At 40.7% G+C, this 20,273-nt stretch overlaps 1 protein-coding gene across 5 annotated transcripts in view; it reads left to right on the top strand.

The window, feature by feature from the left end:
• Positions 1 to 20,273, top strand: part of ptprfa (protein tyrosine phosphatase receptor type Fa) — a 261,978-nt gene that overhangs the window by 179,300 nt on the left and 62,405 nt on the right. For 3 of the 5 annotated variants that reach the window (XM_053636812.1, XM_053636814.1, XM_053636813.1), the window contains 6 exons: positions 1,530 to 1,799; positions 5,178 to 5,771; positions 5,919 to 6,052; positions 6,377 to 6,521; positions 10,817 to 11,122; positions 14,516 to 14,709. In XM_053636812.1, the coding sequence (XP_053492787.1) occupies positions 1,530 to 1,799; positions 5,178 to 5,771; positions 5,919 to 6,052; positions 6,377 to 6,521; positions 10,817 to 11,122; positions 14,516 to 14,709 (1,643 nt within the window). The remainder of the gene's footprint in view (positions 1 to 1,529; positions 1,800 to 5,177; positions 5,772 to 5,918; positions 6,053 to 6,376; positions 6,522 to 10,816; positions 11,123 to 14,515; positions 14,710 to 20,273) is intronic. The other 2 variants (XM_053636815.1, XM_053636816.1) reach the window with 1 other exon arrangement.

Genomic DNA, 20,273 nt, shown 5'->3' with positions numbered 1-20,273 from the left:
TAACTAAAAACATGTGTTGAAAATGTTCTGTTTAAGTGTTGATTTGATTGAACAGGGTTTGCAGTAATCAAACCTGGTTATGTCTGGTCCAGCTGAACCCCATTATGAATGCAGTTTCTTAGATTTTGAGAATTAGTAACTACGGGGGCAAAAACATTTTCACACAGGCCCAGTTGATATTGGATAACTTTTTTGCTTCAATAAATGACAGCATTTATAAACTGTATTTTGTGTTTACTCAGGTTGCCTTTGTTTTATCTTAGATTTTGCTTTAATTTCTAAAAATGTTTGGTATGAGATGTACACAAAAACAGACGAAATCAGGATGGGGGCAAATACTTATTCGCAGCACTGTATTTATAGATTTTATTTTATTTTTAATTAGAGAGGAAATTAAGAGTCTTTTTTTTTGGCGTTCACACAATCAACCGACATGCACTCTTTCTCTGAAGATAACAAGGCTGATGATGTGGTTCGCAGGAGCTGTTTTATAGTCACGCGATGCGCAAAATTGCCATGTCACCTGACCACAGCAGGCCTATAAATAGGCATGATTTCACAAAGACTTCAGATACCAGTCACGCGCGAGGATGTATGAATGTACTTCTTCCCAGTGTATGAATCGCATGCAACGTTGAGTTCCGTTTGAAAGGGAACACTCCAAACCAAAATAGCAAGAAATACTCTTTAATCATGAGCCAGTGTTTGTCCCAGAGTGAGCACAAGATCTAATGTCCAATTCTCTGTTCAACCCTTGAAGATAAGACACTACAGCTCATAATACAGAAAGCAATACGGTGTCTCTGGAGTCCTTCCTTCATGGCTCACATTTCATGACTGTAATTAACGCTGTAGCGGCTCGTGTTTTTAATGTGCAGAGAGAGTGCAGAAACGTCCATTCAGACAACACCTATAATGTGGAAAGCTTGGCAGCATTTCAGGGAAACCGAAGGGAGATAACAATAAAGATCCACTCAGCCAATGCCCCAGCAGGGAACTGCAAAGCAGTGCATTTTACACTATTGTATAGTCCAGTTAACACTACTGCTTGGGAAAAGTCCTTTGCATTTTTTTATTTGGATCTTCATTAGTGAGTTTTTTCAAAGGTAGCACTTTGCCTAATGGGCAAGTTCAAGCAAAGTCTAATGAGAAAATGAGGTGCTGTACCGTTCAGTTAAAAAAAAAACTAAAACAAATGGCAAATACCTAGTGTGATGAAATTGGCAAGCTGTCGTCAACCAAAACTCGAAAAAAAAAATTCATTCTAATGCTTTCCAGCAGACATCATGTTATAATAAAAAACACAATAACGTCAGTTTCTGCATCACTAGACAAGTTGTTTTTAACTTCATTTGTCGAAAGATGTCTCATAATTATATTAAAATATTAACGGTAATTAAAAGACTACTTATCTGATCAAATGAATCCCTCTTATCATGCCAGAGCCATACCACAGTAAGGCTGCAATCCTGTTTACTGTATTTCCTTCTTTTGCCATGTGTTCACTTCCTCTCGTCCTTCTCCAACAGTCAGGCGAGTTCCTCCACGCTTCTCTATTCCCCCCACCAATCATGAGGTGATGCCCGGTGGCAGCATCAACCTCACGTGCGTCGCTGTCGGTGCCCCAATGCCTTTTGTCAAGTGGATGAAGGGTGAAACGGAGCTGACCAAAGAAGAAGAGATGCCTATTGGCCGCAACGTGTTGGAGCTCAACAACATCCGCCAGTCAGCCAACTACACCTGTGTGGCTATGTCCTCGTTGGGCATGATCGAGACAACCGCGCAAATCATCGTCAAAGGTAAGAGTCAATTTAAAATGACAGGATATTTATCATCTCTGCCTAGAAGAAATGGCAAGTTTATGCTACAGTCCAAAAGACATAACCAGGAAGTATTCTGATAACGATAGTATGATATAATTTTATTTTATATATTGAAATTCAGACAGCAATACTTTTGGTCAAACAAGGCTTTCCTCGTATGACTGCCCATTTCTCAAAGTCAAAGAAACAGCAATATAGACCATATGTACATAAGTCAGTAACATACAGTATAACTCGAAGACTCACAACTGAGCTCATAAAGAGAAGCACTGTAAAAAAAAAAAAAAAAATACAGGTATATTTAATTAATTGTAGGAAATTTTGGTCAGAAGCTGTTTATTTCAAAAGCGAATTTCAAAATTAGTCAGCGAAGTTATTTAGCCAGCCTCTTTGCCATCCCAAAACAATTATGGCTGATTCACATACAAAGTGTTTACGTTATTATTTTAATGGCTTAACTAGCTGACATGGCAGGTTGGTGAGTTGCTACGGTACTTTTAGCTTATGTAAACTAGCTATATGGCTATATCACACAGTCTCATTACTTTGAGTTAACGTTGGTCTCAGGAGCATTGTGTGTCTTCATTTGTAATGAGTTTTGCCTTATCATCCCTACTGCTTTCAGTCAATAATGACATGCTGTTTTAAATGCGAAATGATGAAAGCAATGTTAGTATTTGTAAAAGCATTGTTCAGTTATGGTCAGAAGTTTAAAAGAAATTTTTGGGGATGAGCTGAAGAGGAAAGAAGACATCTGAGAGACATCTGCCATTGACTTAACATGACATCTGATTAAGCATGTACTTGTTCATCTGCAGTGATAGAGAAAGATGACCCGATCTGCTCTCAAAGCTCCGATGTCCTCACCCAGCTGTAAGCTGCGAATCTGTAAAAATGTCTTGTTAATAATGAAGACTGTACGATTCCCACAGCTCCCTATCACCACAGCGTGTGTCATCAGCTCCTCGATCTTTCATCAGTCTTGAAATATGAGGAATATCATTTCAGAGTGATAAATAAGTTTTTCACCCTAAACTAAAGTGAACCTATTCGGCCAAATGAAAGGTGTTATTTAAAACTGTCTCTTGATGAGAATGAGCTGAGCTTATTGCATTGTTGCATGGTAACAATATTGGAGCTCAGCCCAGACATGCTCCTCCTTGTCTCTGAGGTTTAAGACTGTATCAGACACCTAGACATAACATGCTGAATTCTGGGCCACATGTTGGCAATAGCCATCTGGTTCTTATGATCATTTTGGGATTCTAAGACTTGGAATTATTAAATGGGTGAATTTCAGATATGGAGTTTTAATCACAGCTACAGCTACAGTAGGGATCAAAAGATTTAGGCCCAGATGTATGTAAATGAGGAGATGCAGACAAAATACAACTTGATGCACCCGCAATATGAAATAGCCTGGTACTGCCGTATAAAAGGACTCTGCATTATGCACCGGGTTTTAAAGCCACTGTGAAATGGGGGAAATTGTCAAACAGGAGGCTGTTGAAAAGCTCTGGACTTAAATAGGAAATGTTAGTTCAGTAAGGAAGGGTTCAAGCTTATTTTCTGGACAATATATAATCAAGAAAAATTGGTAAATGGTGCATGAGTAAGATATTCAGGTAGTTTAATATGAGGATTTTCCAACGACGTGAATGAATCATGACTTTTGTTGTGGACTCTTTTGGCCTTTTGGACATGGTTATATTTACTATGGGAAAAAGCCAGGAAGGGTTTCATGCTGAAGGATTAGAGTGAAAAAGGAAAATGATTCACAATAAATCTTGCAGGTTTAGTTAGGCATCACTTAACACAGTGCTAATCCAGTCTCCACAGTTTTTATGTCATACTCTCCTCATTCACCTCTCACAGGCAGATGAAATTGCTCCCAGTGCATTTTGCGCATAGAGAACAGACCTAAGCTCCATAAACCTGGACATTCCAACATTTTTCTCATACCCTTTTTAACGCTGTTACTTTGTACACTTACACATCCATCCGGTACACTGACAGCAGCACAATCACATGCAACATGAAAAAAACAGCGGTTTAGAGTCATTTTCTCCTGCAATTTTATTATAATGCCGGCACTTTACTGCTCTCCTGTGGAAACATGGCATCCTGAGCAGCGGGCCATTACCCCGAGCCAAAGTGATGATAATGGCCGTGTTTACCATGGGAAAAAGACGTATTTTAGTGCAACGCCTCTGCATTCATGTCAAATGCACAGTGGATGACCTATAGATTGCAGTACCTGCACTTTAGTGTTAGATAATGACATTAAAAATGTTGCAGTTAAAGTAGCTTGGAGGCATATTTGCATTGTGTGTGAATTATGAAATAGAAAATATCTTTTAAGATCTTTTAAGAACTTTTAAGTGCATATAATAATAATAATAATAATAATAATAATAATAATAATAATAATCAACAGAAGCTTGACTGATAAACCAGTTGGCTCATAAAATCAGATGATATTTTGTTTACTTCTTCCATCATTCCAGTAAAGCCTATGTTTTTAATGTATAAAATTATATCAGTCAATATCATGAATTGGTTGAAGTGTTTGCCATTTAAAATTAGTATTGGTAAAAAAATAATTTTTGTGGGGTTTTTTGGGAGAGAATTCCTATTAGATTGAGATAAACACCAAAAAGAGGAGCAGGATAAGGAGCAGAGGTTTTATTGTGACCAGGGTCTAAACATCTAAGATGTTCTAGCCCAGTGGTCAACATCCCTGATCCTGGAGATCTACCTTCCTGAAGACTTTAGGGGTGGCTGTGGCTCAGGTGATAGAGAGGGGTGTCCTCTAACCGTAGGGTTAGCGGTTCGATTCCCAGCCCACGTGACTCCACATGCCGAAGTGTCCTTGGGCAAGACACTGAGCCCAAAGTTGCTCCTGATGGCAAGTTAGCGCCTTGTATGGCAGCTGTGCTACCATTGGTGTGTGTGTATGTGGTGAATGAATGGATGGGTGAATGAGACACAGTGCAAAGTGCTTTGGATTTTTAACCACTAAGGTTAAAAATCGTTATATAAGTGCAGACCATTTACTATAACCATTACTTTAGCTCCAACCATAGTTCTTGATCAACTATAACAGGTGTGTTAGGTTTTGGTTGGATATGAAACCTGCAGGAAGGTAGATCTCAAGGAAGATGGTTGGTGTCCACTGTTATAGTCTATAAGCAAAAATAATAAATCATTACAGCAGTCAGACCTTAATAGTTGTAATAGTTGTAATAGTTGTAATAGGCCAACCTCTTTCAGTGGTTAATATCCATGCAATAGCCCCAAAAGACTCTATAGCACCATTATAATTGACCCTGACTGTATGTATGTGTGTTCCAGCCCTCCCTCGCTCACCCATCTCTCTAATGGTGACTGAAACCACAGCAACCAGCGTGACTCTGACGTGGGATTCTGGAAACCCAGAGCCGGTCTCATACTATGTCATCCAGTACCGTGCCAAACACTCTGACAGTGGCGGTTTCCAGGAAGTGGACGGTGTGGCATCAACACGCTACAGCATCGGTGGTTTGAGTCCATTCTCACCGTATGAGTTTCGTGTCCTGGCTGTTAACAACGTGGGGCGTGGTCTGCCCAGCACATCCGTGGAAACACGAACTGGCGAGCAGGCACCGTCGTCTCCTCCGCTGAGGGTGCGGGCCAGGATGCTGAGCTCAAGCACAGCGCTGGTGCAGTGGGAGCCACCTGAGGAGCCAAATGGCCTGATCAGGGGCTACAGAGTATATTACACACAAGACGTACACTCGTATGCGCCACTCAGTGCCTGGTACAAGCACAACACGGCTGACGCAGCACAGCTGGCCACCATCTCAAACCTGGTACCTGGCACCACCTACAGCCTGCGTGTGCTGGCATTCACAGCTGTAGGAGACGGACCACCATCCCACACACTGCAGATTAAAACACTGCAGGGAGGTAAGAGAGACCAGGCTAAGTGAGTGTGTGAGGGTGTGTCAGAGTGTGCGAGTGTGTGCTGATGGCAGTCAACAGCTTCCGATTGGAAGGACCCTATGAGCTCAGGTGTGTATGTAAGTTGTGAGACTGACCGTATGTTTCATGCAGTTCCAGCCCAGCCAAGTGAATTCGAGGCAGAGGCCGAGCTCGACACTCGGATCATGCTGCGTTGGCTTTGGCCTGTTCAGGACCAAATCATTAAATATGAGCTTACCTACTGGGAAGCTGACTCTGGACACAAGGTATACACACACACACACACACACACACTATAAATGACATCAAATCGTGCATGAATCTCAAATAGACTTGCTAACATCGGAACACAGTGTTGTGTAGAAAAATGGTTAAAAGCTAAAGGTGTAGCAAAAGCATCTCCAAGCTAAAATCGCTTTCATCCTAAAAATGTAAAGAAGCGAATTTCAAACAGTAAACATGTCTTGGCTGATGGACTACATTTGATATACAAGGAAACTATGTTACTTGAACAGGAGCAATACCATTAATAGCAATGACTGTGTTGTTCAATCTCGCTCTCTCTCTCTCTCGCTCTCTCTCTCTCACAGAACCATGTGACCTTTGACCCAGCTGGTTCGTACGCTGTGGAAGGCCTGAAGCCTGACACTCTGTATAAATTCACACTGGCTGCGCGCTCTGGAATGGGTTTAGGCTTGTACACACAGCCGATTGAGGCTCGCACGGCCCAGTCCAGTAAGTAACACACAAACACACACACACACACACACACACACACACACACATTCCACCTACATTTCAACATTTCATACATACTCCATACACACAATGCACACACATGTTAATTACTCTTACCTATCTGTATTCCACATACTTTCTTCATAATCATAGTTTTCTGCCCAGGATCGTTTCATTGATATCAGACCTCAGTGTTGCTTATTTGAGTTTTTCTCTCCTTTAATACGTGACTCATCATCATGACTGGTGATGAATGCGTGAATGCTCATGAGTTTGTGCTAGTGCCTGTTTGTTATTGCGCGTTCATTCGTTTATTCATTCTTTTAGCTTCGGTACAGTCATGCTCAAAAAGCATCACGGATATATAGAGTTGATGTGTAAAGAATGGCGCACCTCAGATTTTATCTACACAGCGAGACATTTTTCTCCAGACGCTTCAGCTTTTCATCCGTCCCAGTCGCCATGATTGTGTTATTGTGGCGTATCTTTTTTTGTTTGTTTGTTTGTTTGTTTGTTTTTTATCAATGATGTCAGAGTGACGGGTGTGCTCACTCTAATCTCACTCCTCAAATCCTTCATCACTCATACTGTAGCATTTATGACAGCTCGGCGAAAATCATGCCTCATTTCGGGGCCGTGCGTGCGTGCGTGCGTGCGTGCGTGCGTGCGTGCGTGCGTGCGTGCGTGCGTGCGTGTGTGTTTGTGTACGTGCCTGTGCATGGGTGCATGCGTGTGTGTGCGTGTGTGTGGGTGAGTGCGTGTGCATGTGTGTGTGTATGTGTGTGTGCGTGCGTGCCTGTGCATGGGTGCATGCGTGTGTGCGTGTGTTCGCCGGTAGCCGAAAAAGAGGCATGACCTCAAAATCAACTCTCTCACTCCTTCGTTCTCTATCTTTCGTCGATTTCTTTCTCTCTTTTACTCCAGTTCATTCATTTATCTTATTTACTCATTATTTTCCTTTCTCTATTCTACTCGTTCTCCCATTCGTTCACTCTCTTATTCATTCTGTCTCACTTATTTTCTCTCATCTCATCATCTGCTTTTGCATTCCCTCTGTCTCCCATACACTATTTGTCTCCCATCCTTATCCCCCCCCCTCTTTTGTTCTCTCTCTCTTTCCCACTCTGTTTTGCTCTCCTTTTTCACTTTTCCAGCCCCTCAATCATTTCTCTGTTTTATCTCTCTCATCCTTATCTTCTCGAGGACCGTTTCTCCCACATTCCTTCACACTCTCTTCCTTTCTCTTTTTCCTTTACCTTTTCAGAGGGTTGCCATCATGGCCCCTCACGCTCACAGGAGCACATCAGGAGATGTCTTTTAGCGCTTTGTCTGGAGTCAAGCCACCATCAAAACTGGTTGATGATTATCATCTAAGCATAATCAGTGGTTATCTGTAGAGTCAGGCACAGAGTGCACTGAGCGCTCCGCAACGTCTCTTTTTCTTCAGTCACTTATCAAACGCTAATGCAGTTTATTCGCCATATGATAATTCATAAATGGGAATCCACCTCTCTTCACTAATATAAATGCAAAATTGTGTTCTTATGGGGGGGTCAGATGTTACCCTGCATTCATACGACAATTTGGCACTCATTTCCCGTGTGTGTACAATTTTCTTAACGTTATACATCCCAGCTATCTGTTTCCTCAGACAAATCTTAGGGTATGGGCTGTTTAAGTCTCGCAAATTATTTTTACAAGTTCCTACCTGCATTCACTTCCAATTCAACAGCGTCTGTAGAACGACGGCTTCTTTGTCGCTTCTGCTTTGTTATGAAGGGTCCAATAGGGGCGTACTGCGACTTAAAAACAGCTGGAAAACCATGTACCCGAGCAGCGTTCCGGTTTATACTGTACAGGGACACTGATATGTTTCACATCGGGGTGCTGGAGTTTTAAAGAGCATAGATGTGACATGTACATTGACATTATACCTGAATGAAGAATCAAATCATTTTTCTTTCAACAGAATGTGTGCTAGAATGATTTATACGTGAACTCTCCAATCAGGAGGTGTTGACAGTCATCGCGACGGGTTTATATGAATGCACTCATTCTAATACGCTATCGTTTCCATAGTAACATCTCATTCACATGACCCAAGCCTAATTCTAGACGGATTTATTTGTTTTGTTTAACAAGTAAAAGCATGTAATAGTTGACATGGTGAGGGTTTTTTTGTTACGAGATATTTATTATCTATTAACGTTACATCCGCGGACGGAGTCTCGAGTGTAAGAAGTTTGTAAGTCAATAGGTTCACAGACATGGGAGTTATTTCCCGATATTGATTACGTCATAGTAGCTATATCCATTTGCTTCTCATCACCAAGATTTCAGTCTTTTTCATATTCATATGTTCATTTTAGTCACTGGCAAATCACCGTGGCATAAAAGAGGAATACTGTCTCTGACATACAAATTCAAAAACTACTCAAAATGCTCCATTTTATAGTTTATTATTATTATGTTAACAGCTGCAATTGAAGGAGTTCTGAAAGCCAGGCGTGCAGAAGCACCCTCAGCAGTCTTGTTCGTACCTCTTTGGGTATGAACAAGACATTCAGACTTATTTTAGGACTTCTCCCACAGGTAAATAATGGATTTCAGTTTTAAATAATGAATTCTCCACTACTACAGCAACTATATACAGTGTCGGATTAGCTGGTGGAACATGGGAATTGTGGGCCCTACTGTATAAATAAAATATAGTAGAACCTAATTGTATTAATAAAAAATATTTATGCTGGACACTGTCCAAGACAAATAACTCAACAAACAAGTCCAAGATTTGCTACTGGTATCTATTATGGGAAACATGAAAACACCTATTCCAAACCTCATGGCAACTCCCAGAAAGTCCAGCAAGATCATCGAAATACACACAGGAGCGGTAGCTGACTTTTACTTTTTCCATGTCTACCTGTGCATATGCTGGTTTGTTTATCCTCCAGGCCAAATGGTGTGTTCAAAGACATGGTCACGTTTTTTGTGTAGTTCTGCCCCTCAGGACTCAGGAGGCCAAGCTGCTGTAGATTAAAGCGTGTCCAGGCACAGGTTAAATCTGTCATAGTGAATTAAGAATGGTGTTGTATTTGGTGGAAGACCACCTTTCAAATGTATCAGCTATGCATACAAATGTGTCAGTCATGCACATTTCTAAACACGTGCCTGATCGAGTTATTCTTGTACATGACAAGAACGCGTGTATTTCGAACTACCCCTGACGATGTGTATTACTGGTATGAAAGTGGAATAGTGGTCATTTTAAACTGATTATAAGATGCTGCTTAAAACCCATTCATGTCAATCAGGGCAGTACAGTTGACAGAGTAATCACTGACGATGAGGCTCACATCAGGGTGCACAGATCAGATGTAAAATCATGTAAAAGGCACACTGATTGAGATGTGTGGCTAACCGGTTGATTTCATTTGCCCAGTTCAATTTTAGTAGATTTCTGTAAGCAACTCGACCCACTTTTGGAAAAGCCAACACAGCACATAAATAGCATCCCTGTGCACACTCAAATCCTTTCTACTCTAGGGTTTTTAGCCACGGGCACATTTCACTGATACATGGAGGAATTTCCCAACCAAATTTCAGCGGAATAATGACACGTCTTACATGACAAATTGCTCGTACATTACAGTGGAAAAGATACAGTGGAATACAGTAGTGGTAAAGATGAGGGATTGTCTTTGGGTATGAGGAAGATGATGATATTGAGGGATTTTTCACACCACTGTAGGTTTTCCAAATACATAAATGATAAATGAGGCAACAGATTGCACATACATACCCATAAATGACACTTTTAGTTGTTTACCATATATGGTGATTTGGGGGTGTTTCTTTATGTAAATGCGCATGTGTATGTGTACGTGTGCGGAACAGAGCAACTTAGAAGGTGTAGGATTTATCAAAGGTCCGTTGCGTACAGTTGTGCGTATGCACACGTGATAAGTGTCAATTCTCTAGTGTGTTCTACTAGTTCTTCTCATAGAATTAAAACGTGGTGGTAAAAAGACTGCAGATTTCAGATGAAGGCATCAGCAGATACAAATAAGTGTTGACCCATGGTTATCTCATCTGTCCCACATACCATCACGAAATGATGAAGATGGCATCACCAGAGTGTCGGTACACAGCTGCAACTCTACTTTAAAAACTAATAGTAATAAAAACTTTTTCATTGTGACTGCTCACAGTACACTGATCAATGCGATGACTGATCCTAACGTGCATAAACTTGACCATTCCTATCTAATTTCTGACCTCCACACCCACAGCACCATCCGCCCCTCCTCAGGACGTGCACCTGCTCAGCCTCTCTTCTACCAGCATCAAGGTGAGTTGGGTGGCGCCTCCTGTTGCCAGTCGCCATGGTAACATTGTGCGCTACTCCCTGGCCTATCAGGCGCCCTCAGGGGAGGATCAAGAGCGCCACGAGGTGATGGACATCCCTGCCGATGCCACCAGCTATGTACTTGAGGGACTGGAGAAATGGACACTGTACCATGTGTGGGTTAAAGCCCATACCGACGTCGGGCCGGGCCCTGAGAGCAGCAGCACCTGGATCCGGACCCAAGAGGATGGTACGCTTTCTTAACCGCCTCAAAAATATCCTTCAAAACTTCTTCACTTCTTCAAAATCTTTCCAGCTGCTCAAGATCTCTTTACAACTTCGAGTCCCCATAACCAATGAAAAATCTACCAACTGCTCCTGAAATTTTTTTCAAAAATCTAAAAAATACCATATTTTTCTGTACTCTTCCAATCACTCCAAATCTTCTTCAATTTTTTTTTTTTTCAAAATGGATAAGCCCAGAACCTCAGATTGCTTCTGGCTTGTCATAGAACTTAATTCTAATCTCAACGTACATCGATTTTTCAAAAACCTTTCATCTTCATTCCTTCGAACCACTTCCCAACTTATTCTACTCTCCCCCAAGACTTTTAAAATATAAGACGTAACACCTTATGACTTTCAAATGTCTTTGTAATCTTTCCAATTTCTCTGGAAGTCATTAGAGCTGCTTCTAAATTCCAGAGCACCTCTTATACTGTAGATACTTCTAAACTCCTTCCAGCCTCTTTTTCTCCTGTTTGCTTCATATTCTTCTTTACTGGCTTGAAAACTCTCGGACCTTCAAAGTCTGAAATTCTACAACTACGCAATACTACTTTATACAGAATCGGTCAATAATTCTTCCAGTTGTTCCAGAGATCCTTACAACAGACCTACTCTCTTCGAGATCTTTCAGAAACCTTCTTCTTTTTCCAGAGTGTCTTTAAGCTTCTTTAACTTCATCTACCTTCTTAATCATCAAGTTCCTTCTTAATGTTTCATTAGCTTGTCATTAGGCCCTGTTTCCAGTAACAGTGTGAACCACCGTCTATCACTCTCTAGCAACTCTATTCGTGCTCTTCTTATGCATCCAGCATCATACCTGAGTAGATAAGAGGGTAGCATTGCCGACCCACAGCTTCAGGGTCCCAGATTCAATCCTGAGCATGGGTTATTGTCTGTGGGGGGGGTTACATATTCTTGCTGTGTCTATGGGTTTTCTCCAGGTTCTCCGGTTTCCCTCCACATCCCCCAAAAACATGGCAGTAAGTAGATTGGGCTATGCGAAATTGCCCCCAAGTGTGAATGAGAATGTGAATGTGAATGTGTGTGTGTGTGATGCCCTGTGATCATTTGCAACCCTCGGCAGGACAGAGCCGTTACTGAACAAGAATAAAATATTATTCACATAACAACTAATAGAAAGAAGCAATGAGACAGAAAGAAATGGAAAAGGAAGAGAAGTGTGTGTGTGTGTGTGTGTGTGTGTGAGAGAGAGGGAGAGGGAGAGAGAGAGATGGTATGTGGTGTGACAGTCAAACTGCAGGACTGCAGCTGTGTTTTATTGTGCGAGATGTCTGGGATTCGGAGCAAAGGGTGATAGGTCAGAGTGCCAAGCACTCTCACTGTCATGTGAATTACATCAGGTATAGACGTGTTTGTGTGTGTGTGTGTGTGTGTGTGTGTGTGTGTGTTTTAATGTTGCCTCTGCTGTGTGTGCTGCACTCAGCACTTTGACTGACAGCTGAATTGATTGCGAAGCATGAATTCCAAGTCCTCTCCCTCTCCACATCCCCTTTCTTTCATTCTCTCCTCCCTACTTTTTCCCCTTGATTCTCAATGCATATCCTGCAGGCAGAGCATTTTTCACACCGGCAAAGCAATGAGGCTGAGCTGCTTAAACACACACCTGCGTTGATTCGTCGATTCGGCGGTGTTATTTATCAAACGCTGTCAATCCTTATTTTTCAAGAGTCCCATCATTTTAACGTCTATGTCCCTAACACAGTTTTAAGTGTTGACGTGTTCTTCTCTTCTCTGTTATTACTGTTATTAATCAGCAAAAACACAATCATGGGATAATATTAGACAGGAATGTTGGGGAAATATGATTTGTCAAAAGTGTATTCGCTGGTGGAATAAAAAAAACCTATGTCGGTAGAAAAGGAAATAGAGAGATGAGAGAAAAATCACAACAGAGCAAAGAGAAGTGTGTGTGTGTGTGTGTGTGTGTGTGTGTTGGGGGGGAGTGGGGAGTGTTTATGCATGTATCAGACACACTGATAGAGAGAAAAATCTAATAAACTAAAGCAAAATGAAATAAAATTGAGTTCTCGTATCCGTATGCACACACATCATAACAGTGTGTGTTTGTGCACAAGCCCCGCCCATTCCCTTCCCCTGCAGGCCAGATGCTCACTGCCAGGCACACACATCATGCTAAATCATTACAATTTAAGCAGGCGTATACACAAACACACGCACACACACACACACACACACACAATCCAGTCTGGGTGTTAATGCTATGGTGATCTCAAAGCGCTAAGCTCTTTAACCTCTCACGTTGCTTGCTCTCCCTCCTCCTCCTCCTCTATTGACCAGCATTAACATCTACATTGCTTCTGATCCACCTTATCGACAACAGATCTGTATTCAACTCCAACTCTCCCAGGAGCCGCTAGAGAGTGAGTGTGTGTGTTTGTGTGTTTGTGTATGTGTTGGGGAGGTAGGAGGGGTGGCTTGGGAGCACAAGCTCGCCTCCAAATGAGCTTCTGATGATTGTGGGTGGGTGGGAAAGTGAGCTTGACTCCTCACACTCACACCCACAAGTAAAATGCAATCTATAGATACGGCTGAGGACATGTATATGCAGATAGGTAGGTATGCAAATAGATGGATAGGTAGGTATGTAGCTGGTTAGGGATAGATAGATAGATAGATAGATAGATACATATACACACACACACACACCGGTAGACAGTCAACTCCAGAATTAAAGGCACCCTTCATGTTCAATATCTTCAATCTTCTACCATTTCTGCACTATTCTAGGTCCCTGTTAAAATATTCGCACATTTGTAATACTGATCACGTTAGCTCCTTTGTACAAAAGGTCCGGTTTTCCCTGAATCTCTTCCAACGTTTCACGTGTTCAGGTGACACTCCAGTGGATTACATGGATGGTCAGGTTTTACACGAAACTTGTAAAGTCTCGAGTGCACGCTGTCGTTAAAGCAAAAGTATAAAATATTGAAGAATTCTGAAATCCATCTCAATATTTCTCTGTTTCTCTTTGTAACGATTACAAAGTAAAATTACAAAGTAGAAACATTTTCACTAGCGGTCTCACACTTTTGGACCCCGCTGTATATAAACAAAAAACAACAACAGCAACAACAACAACAACAACAACAAAAAAAAAAGCAGTGACCTTTGGAATTCCCCATGGTGATAGATGATGGTAATTTTCATTCATTTCACATTGACATACTTTTATCATTTTTGCCCATTTTCTTTATTGGTACCAATAATTGGAGTGGACTGCAAACAGACAGGCAGCAAATAGACAGATACATAAAGTGGACAAATAGACAGAAGGATAGATCGATGTGTGTGTAACTCTCTGTCTTTGTTGCAGTGCCTGGAGCTCCTCCACGCAGGGTGGAGGTGGACGCAGTGAACTCTACAGCACTCCATGTGTCCTGGAAAGCTCCGCTGGCGCAGAAGCAGCATGGAGAAGTCCGCGGTTATCAGGTGGTATACTCACGTGTGGAGGACGGAGAACCTCAAGGACAGCCCACTATTCTGGACATAGCACTGCCCGATGCTCAGGTAACTATATATATATATATATATATATATATATATATATATATATATATATATATATATATATATATATATCTACTTTTAAGTCTTTTGCAGCCACCGCTTTGATAACGATGAGTCATTTGTGATCATGTTTATTTGGCAAAATAGCACAGAGTATTGTGTGGAACATCTTATGTTCACAGTGGCCTGATTACTGTGAGGTGTAGAGGACTTCCAGGTTAGGCTGTTGAATGAGGAATCAGAGTTTTTCTTCTGTAACGCACTTCGAGTCCATGCATAAATGTCTTTTAAACAGGCGTGCTTTTATTAATCTAAGTAAAAAAAACGCAACTCAGTCATGTCTGTAAGTTTGTTTCACGATCCTTAAATACTCTCCAACAACAAAGTGGTCAAAAAAACTATTTTCCAAACCACTTCTTCCCCATCCAAACATCTGTCTCTCCACGCACCCATCCGCCATGACGTACATACTACCTCGACCCCCCCCCCCCACCACCACCACGCATGTGCCGAACACGCCTGCAATTTATCCGTGATCGTTATCCATAACATAAAAGTAGATAAATAAACAGACAAGAATAATTATCATAATCGAAAAGGGCATTCCTTTTATAATGTAAATTACATTAGCGGTTACAACATGAGGTGTGCGTGAAAGTGCTTATGCGTACGCAGGGCTTATGATTTGTTGTTTGGGACACAGCCGCAGCAGAGATATGGTGAGACTGTTGCGATGAGATTTTGTTGGGAGTCCTTCACCGTAGTCAAATCTCAGATTTGCACTAGCCACTTTCAGTGCAGGTAGCATGTTGCACTCTGAGAAAAGCACTGAGGTGTAGTTTATGTGCTAGAGCCGGTGAAAAACGAGAAATCCCCTTAGTAGTCTTGGCCAGGTCTACAATGGGCGTCTATTGTGATGTGAAGTTTCCAGAATGACAGATGCACCGAGGCTTATTTGGAGAGCAACAATAACACTGCTGGTTAAGTCATCTTGCACTGAACACAATCCATCACTGTCATCTTTAACATCATTTCCCTTCAGTACAACACCGTTTACTGAATTTTCTCTCTCTCGCGTCTATACAGTCCAGCAGTATTGTTTACATCACGTGCATTTTAATTTTGACTAACACCATTACAAAAAGAAAAAAGTTAGAGTTTAAAAGTTAGGGTTATATTATATGAACTCAATTAAAAAATACCTTTAAAATGCCACATAGAATAACTCTCAGTGTACAATCTGAGACAAGGCCAGCTATGATTATTTTATCTTCATTGTCTTCACCTTCATCTTCTCTCTCTCTCTCTCTCTCTTTCTCTGAAAAGGTCATGCTAGTCATCAGTGTGCCGTTCTGCCTGTCTCATTTTGTTTTCCCATCCAAGTGCAGCAGATAAAACTCTCACCTCCCATTTCCACCACCATCTACATTCCTCTCTTATCTATGCGTGCACAGAGACCCCCTCGCACACCTACACACACACACACGTATGGTCATGCTTACTGTGGAGTGATATTGTTGTGGACCTGGGAGGGGTTTACATTCTTCAGTAGTGGACGAGACATGAAGGGACATGCACACACACATACACACTCACACACACTCTCTCTCTGACACACACACACACACGCACTCACACATCTCTGCACTTCTTTACTGTCCCCATCAATCTCCATTGGTTAAACTCTCTCTGGTTTCTGTCTTTCGTTCTCCAGTCTCTCTCTCACTCACTCATTTCTGTTTTTCCCTTCCTCTTAATCATTTTTTTTTTACCCTCACTGATTTATCTTTTTCTTTCAATCACTTTTTCTATTTCCTTATGTTTATTTTTCTCTGTCTATTTATATTTTTTCCCTCTCTCTCTCTCTCTCTCTCTCTCTCTTTGTCACTCTCTTTACTTCCCTTCACCATCTGTATTAATCGGTCATTCACTGTCTCTCCAGTCTCTCTCGTTCCCTTGCTCTCTTTCTCTCCTTTTCTTGATGGCTCCTAATCAGTTATTCACATTGTTTGTAGTGTCTCTCTCTTGATCCTCTCTGTCTCTATCTCTCCTTTTGTCACACAGCCTCGTCTCATTCTCTGTAAAATGGCCTAGTGTGTACTGAACTTTCTCACAGTGAAGGAAAAAGTGCTATGTTTCTCTGCCATTCTCACTTGTGCTATTTTCTTTTCTGTTTCTTAATAGGCACTTTTTCATTCTTTCTGTCTGCATGTGAATCAATGAATAGCCGCGTTCTGTTATCTGTATTGAAAGGCCAAATGCACTGTGCTTGGAGAAAGAGAGAGAGAAAGAGAGAGTGATGGAGAGATGAGATTAATTTGGGACAGCCTGTGTCACAAATCTGTGTGACGGATTGGGCCTGTCATGTGTGTGGTGCTGAATCATTTTGAGTGCCCAGTTTTGTCAGGTTGGTGTCCTTGTGTAGTGGAAGAGAAGTAGCTCTAATCCAGTTTTTCTGCCAAAACCTCCCCCATGAATAGTGCAGATCCTGTCGCTTTCGCTCACAAGCTCTAAAACAGAAATTAAACCTCAGATTGGAATAGGTGCAAGGGTCGAATTTTATCACACATACTCCTGAGGAAAGTCCCGCACACAAACATTCACCCGGATACAGACAGTGTCTTTTTAAAAGTCACATCTTCATCCTGCTGTCTATTCAGAACGGATGGAACAGGTCCATTTGAACGTAACCGACACTTCACCATCAAGAGATATCAGTGGTTTTACAGACACACTTTGGATTGCGTCTGGATGTCTAACACGGAAGAAAATATATGGGTAAAAGTGTGCATTATATCCAGCGTCCTCTTTCCTGCTTCAGTTCTGCATCGTCAGACTCTAAGGGTAAATTACACCACAGAGAAATCATTGGGCTGCAGACCTGCATCAAGAATGAGGAAGAAAACAGTGCAAATCATGGCTGACCCAATACATCTTCTAGATAATTCTTCCGTTCAGTACTTCCACTCTAAGTGAAAGAGTTCCTTGGAGTAACCGTGATTTAGAACTTTATTGACTTGAGCCTAAAACTGGAACTGAACAAGATTTAGAGCCTGGTAGTGACTGGTAAACAATTGCTAGGGTTAACGTTACAGACTGCTATTTACAAACTGGGATTTCCAAAGTGTTACTGGCTTAACAACGGGTGTTACTCATTTAGAGACCTTAAAACTGGAACTAAATGGAGTGATGAAAGTTAAAATGAACTCTCTAAACATTCACATCCATCTCTACCAACTTTACAATCACTCTTCATTTAATTTAGTTGAGCGGATCTGAACTTGCAGACCAAGATTTGGAGGGTTAATCACTCACCTCAACCTAAGGTTAGAGTCCTAAAACTGGTAGTTGAGTTAAAGCCTTAAAACCTGGGACTAATCCTTACCTGTCAACCTAACTGTAAAGGAAATGTGGAGATGGGTGATGTAAAACCTGTAGAATTTGGTGAAAAACCTTTAGCTGTGCCAAGAAAAAGCTCAACATCCTTTAGCTTTTCTCCTTTAAAACCATGAGTCTTGACTAACTGTGGTATGCTAAGCATAAGATAGCACCTTAGGCCTTTATTGAAGGACGGAAGAAAGGAATTAAGGAGCAACTGGTACTGATATGGCTGTATCCAGAGATAGCAAATTAATTTACATCAATATTTACATGGGGAAATGATGTGTATTTAGAGATGAGTTACACAGATGCTTCAATCAATTTACTGGCCTATCTATTCCGATTATTCAAATGACTTTACCTGCATGTGGCCAGCATTTTCTTGATTAGACGTGACAGAGGCAGCATTTTTCAATGGCATCTAAACCATTGCCTTTAAACAAAAACAGTTGCTTCCATCAGGGATGGAAAATGTGGACTGAAGAAGGAAATCATTTTTTGGTGGTGGTGGTGGTGGTGTTTTATTTTTATTTCTTCCATGACATTCTGCAACAAATATGAAAATTCAAAAGACTAATAGGATGATGTATGAATAAGAAAATGGCAAGCATTGAAATAAACAAACATTGTACATTGCCAATATACAATATTGCTGCATGAATAGTCCAAGTTGTAATGATCACATTAATCGCTGCAAATTTGGGTTAATTTAACAATATGGCTTCTACCTTCATTATTTGGCAACTTCCCATTATTTTGTATTTTATTTCCTTATATCGCCCAGATAATTGTGCACACAACTTAATGAAGCCACAAACTCAAGGTCATAAAATTGTAATGTGTGCACCGGACGTAGGCTATCGTTTTCCCCCCGTGTTTTTTAATTAGCTATTCTGAGTTGTGGAATTAATAAAATTATGAAAATATTTATGTTAATTTGATGTGCTCTCCTATAAATACAATCTGCTGACAGTTTGAAGGATAAGCTGACCAAGCAATTATCTGTTGTGCTTGCAGCTCACTTTAATTTAATTCTCTGCTTATGTCTCGTATTAAAATGCTTTCTCCTCTGATGTCCTCTGTGCAGAAAAAAAAAAAAACAAAACACCACCATAGTGGACTTTCAAGGCATGATACTATTAATTCATTAATGTCATATTTATGTATTTAATATTGACCTCACATGGCATTGTTTAGTTTTATTAGTATATTTACAGCGCAAACAAAAATTCAGGATGGTCATATTGTGGTTATATCAGACTTTATAGATTGTAACCACCCTGTTCATTTAAACACTACAACTGTGTGTATAACTCTCATGTACACAACTTCCATAATAAATCTTCATTACACATGCTTGACTCAAACCATAATGAATATAATAATAGCATAATAATGAATATAATAATAAGCACATATATTTAACTCTCTAACTTTCTTCCTTTATTGCATATTTATATTTTATGCTGAAACATTTATGTCCTTTATATCACTGGGCTTCATGCGATACCAGTTAAAAGAGGGGGGGGATCTTCTTTTTAGTGCAAAAAAGTTAGCATATGGAAAGGAATAAAATGAGTACATTTTATGCAGTATGTTGAAAAAGACTGCAGTAGTATTTAATCTAGTGCATTCTTTTTATGGATCTTGATTTTTCTTTTAGATACATACATAATAAGAAGTTTAATTTATATAGCATCCAAGGGCAAATCTCAAAGATATTCACCAAAGTAATAATAATAAAAAAAAAAAAAAGTCACACATTTAGATTAAAGAGACCATAGTGGAATTTATCTTTCTCTCTGGCTTTACTGGAGTTCACGGTTTACAAGTAAACTTTATTCACAAGCTTTATTCAAAATGCATAGAAAGATTCTTTTCAATTGCTTTGAATAAATAATCAGAGTACATGTCTCTCCCTTCCCTCTAGATATCTTTACTGGCAGGACTGAATGAAATATATCACTGCCAAGGTGTAGACAGTACAGTATTTTCATTCGCGCTCTCTCGCTCTCTCTCTCTCTCTCTCTCTCTCTCTCTCTCTCCCTCCCTGTGATATGGAGATTAATGAGCTGTGACTGTGATATCACTCCAGGCAGATAAAGAGGCTCCTCTCTTGCCCATGGTGGCTGTGGTTAACTCCATGCTGGTTAGAGTCTCTCCATATCGGCCTTGTCCCAATC

Source organism: Ictalurus furcatus, chromosome 11 (genome assembly GCF_023375685.1).
Source record: "Ictalurus furcatus strain D&B chromosome 11, Billie_1.0, whole genome shotgun sequence".
Lineage (NCBI taxonomy): Eukaryota > Metazoa > Chordata > Actinopteri > Siluriformes > Ictaluridae > Ictalurus > Ictalurus furcatus.
The sequence above is the reverse complement of the archived record's forward strand: the minus strand, read 5'-3'. Positions and strand labels throughout refer to the sequence as shown.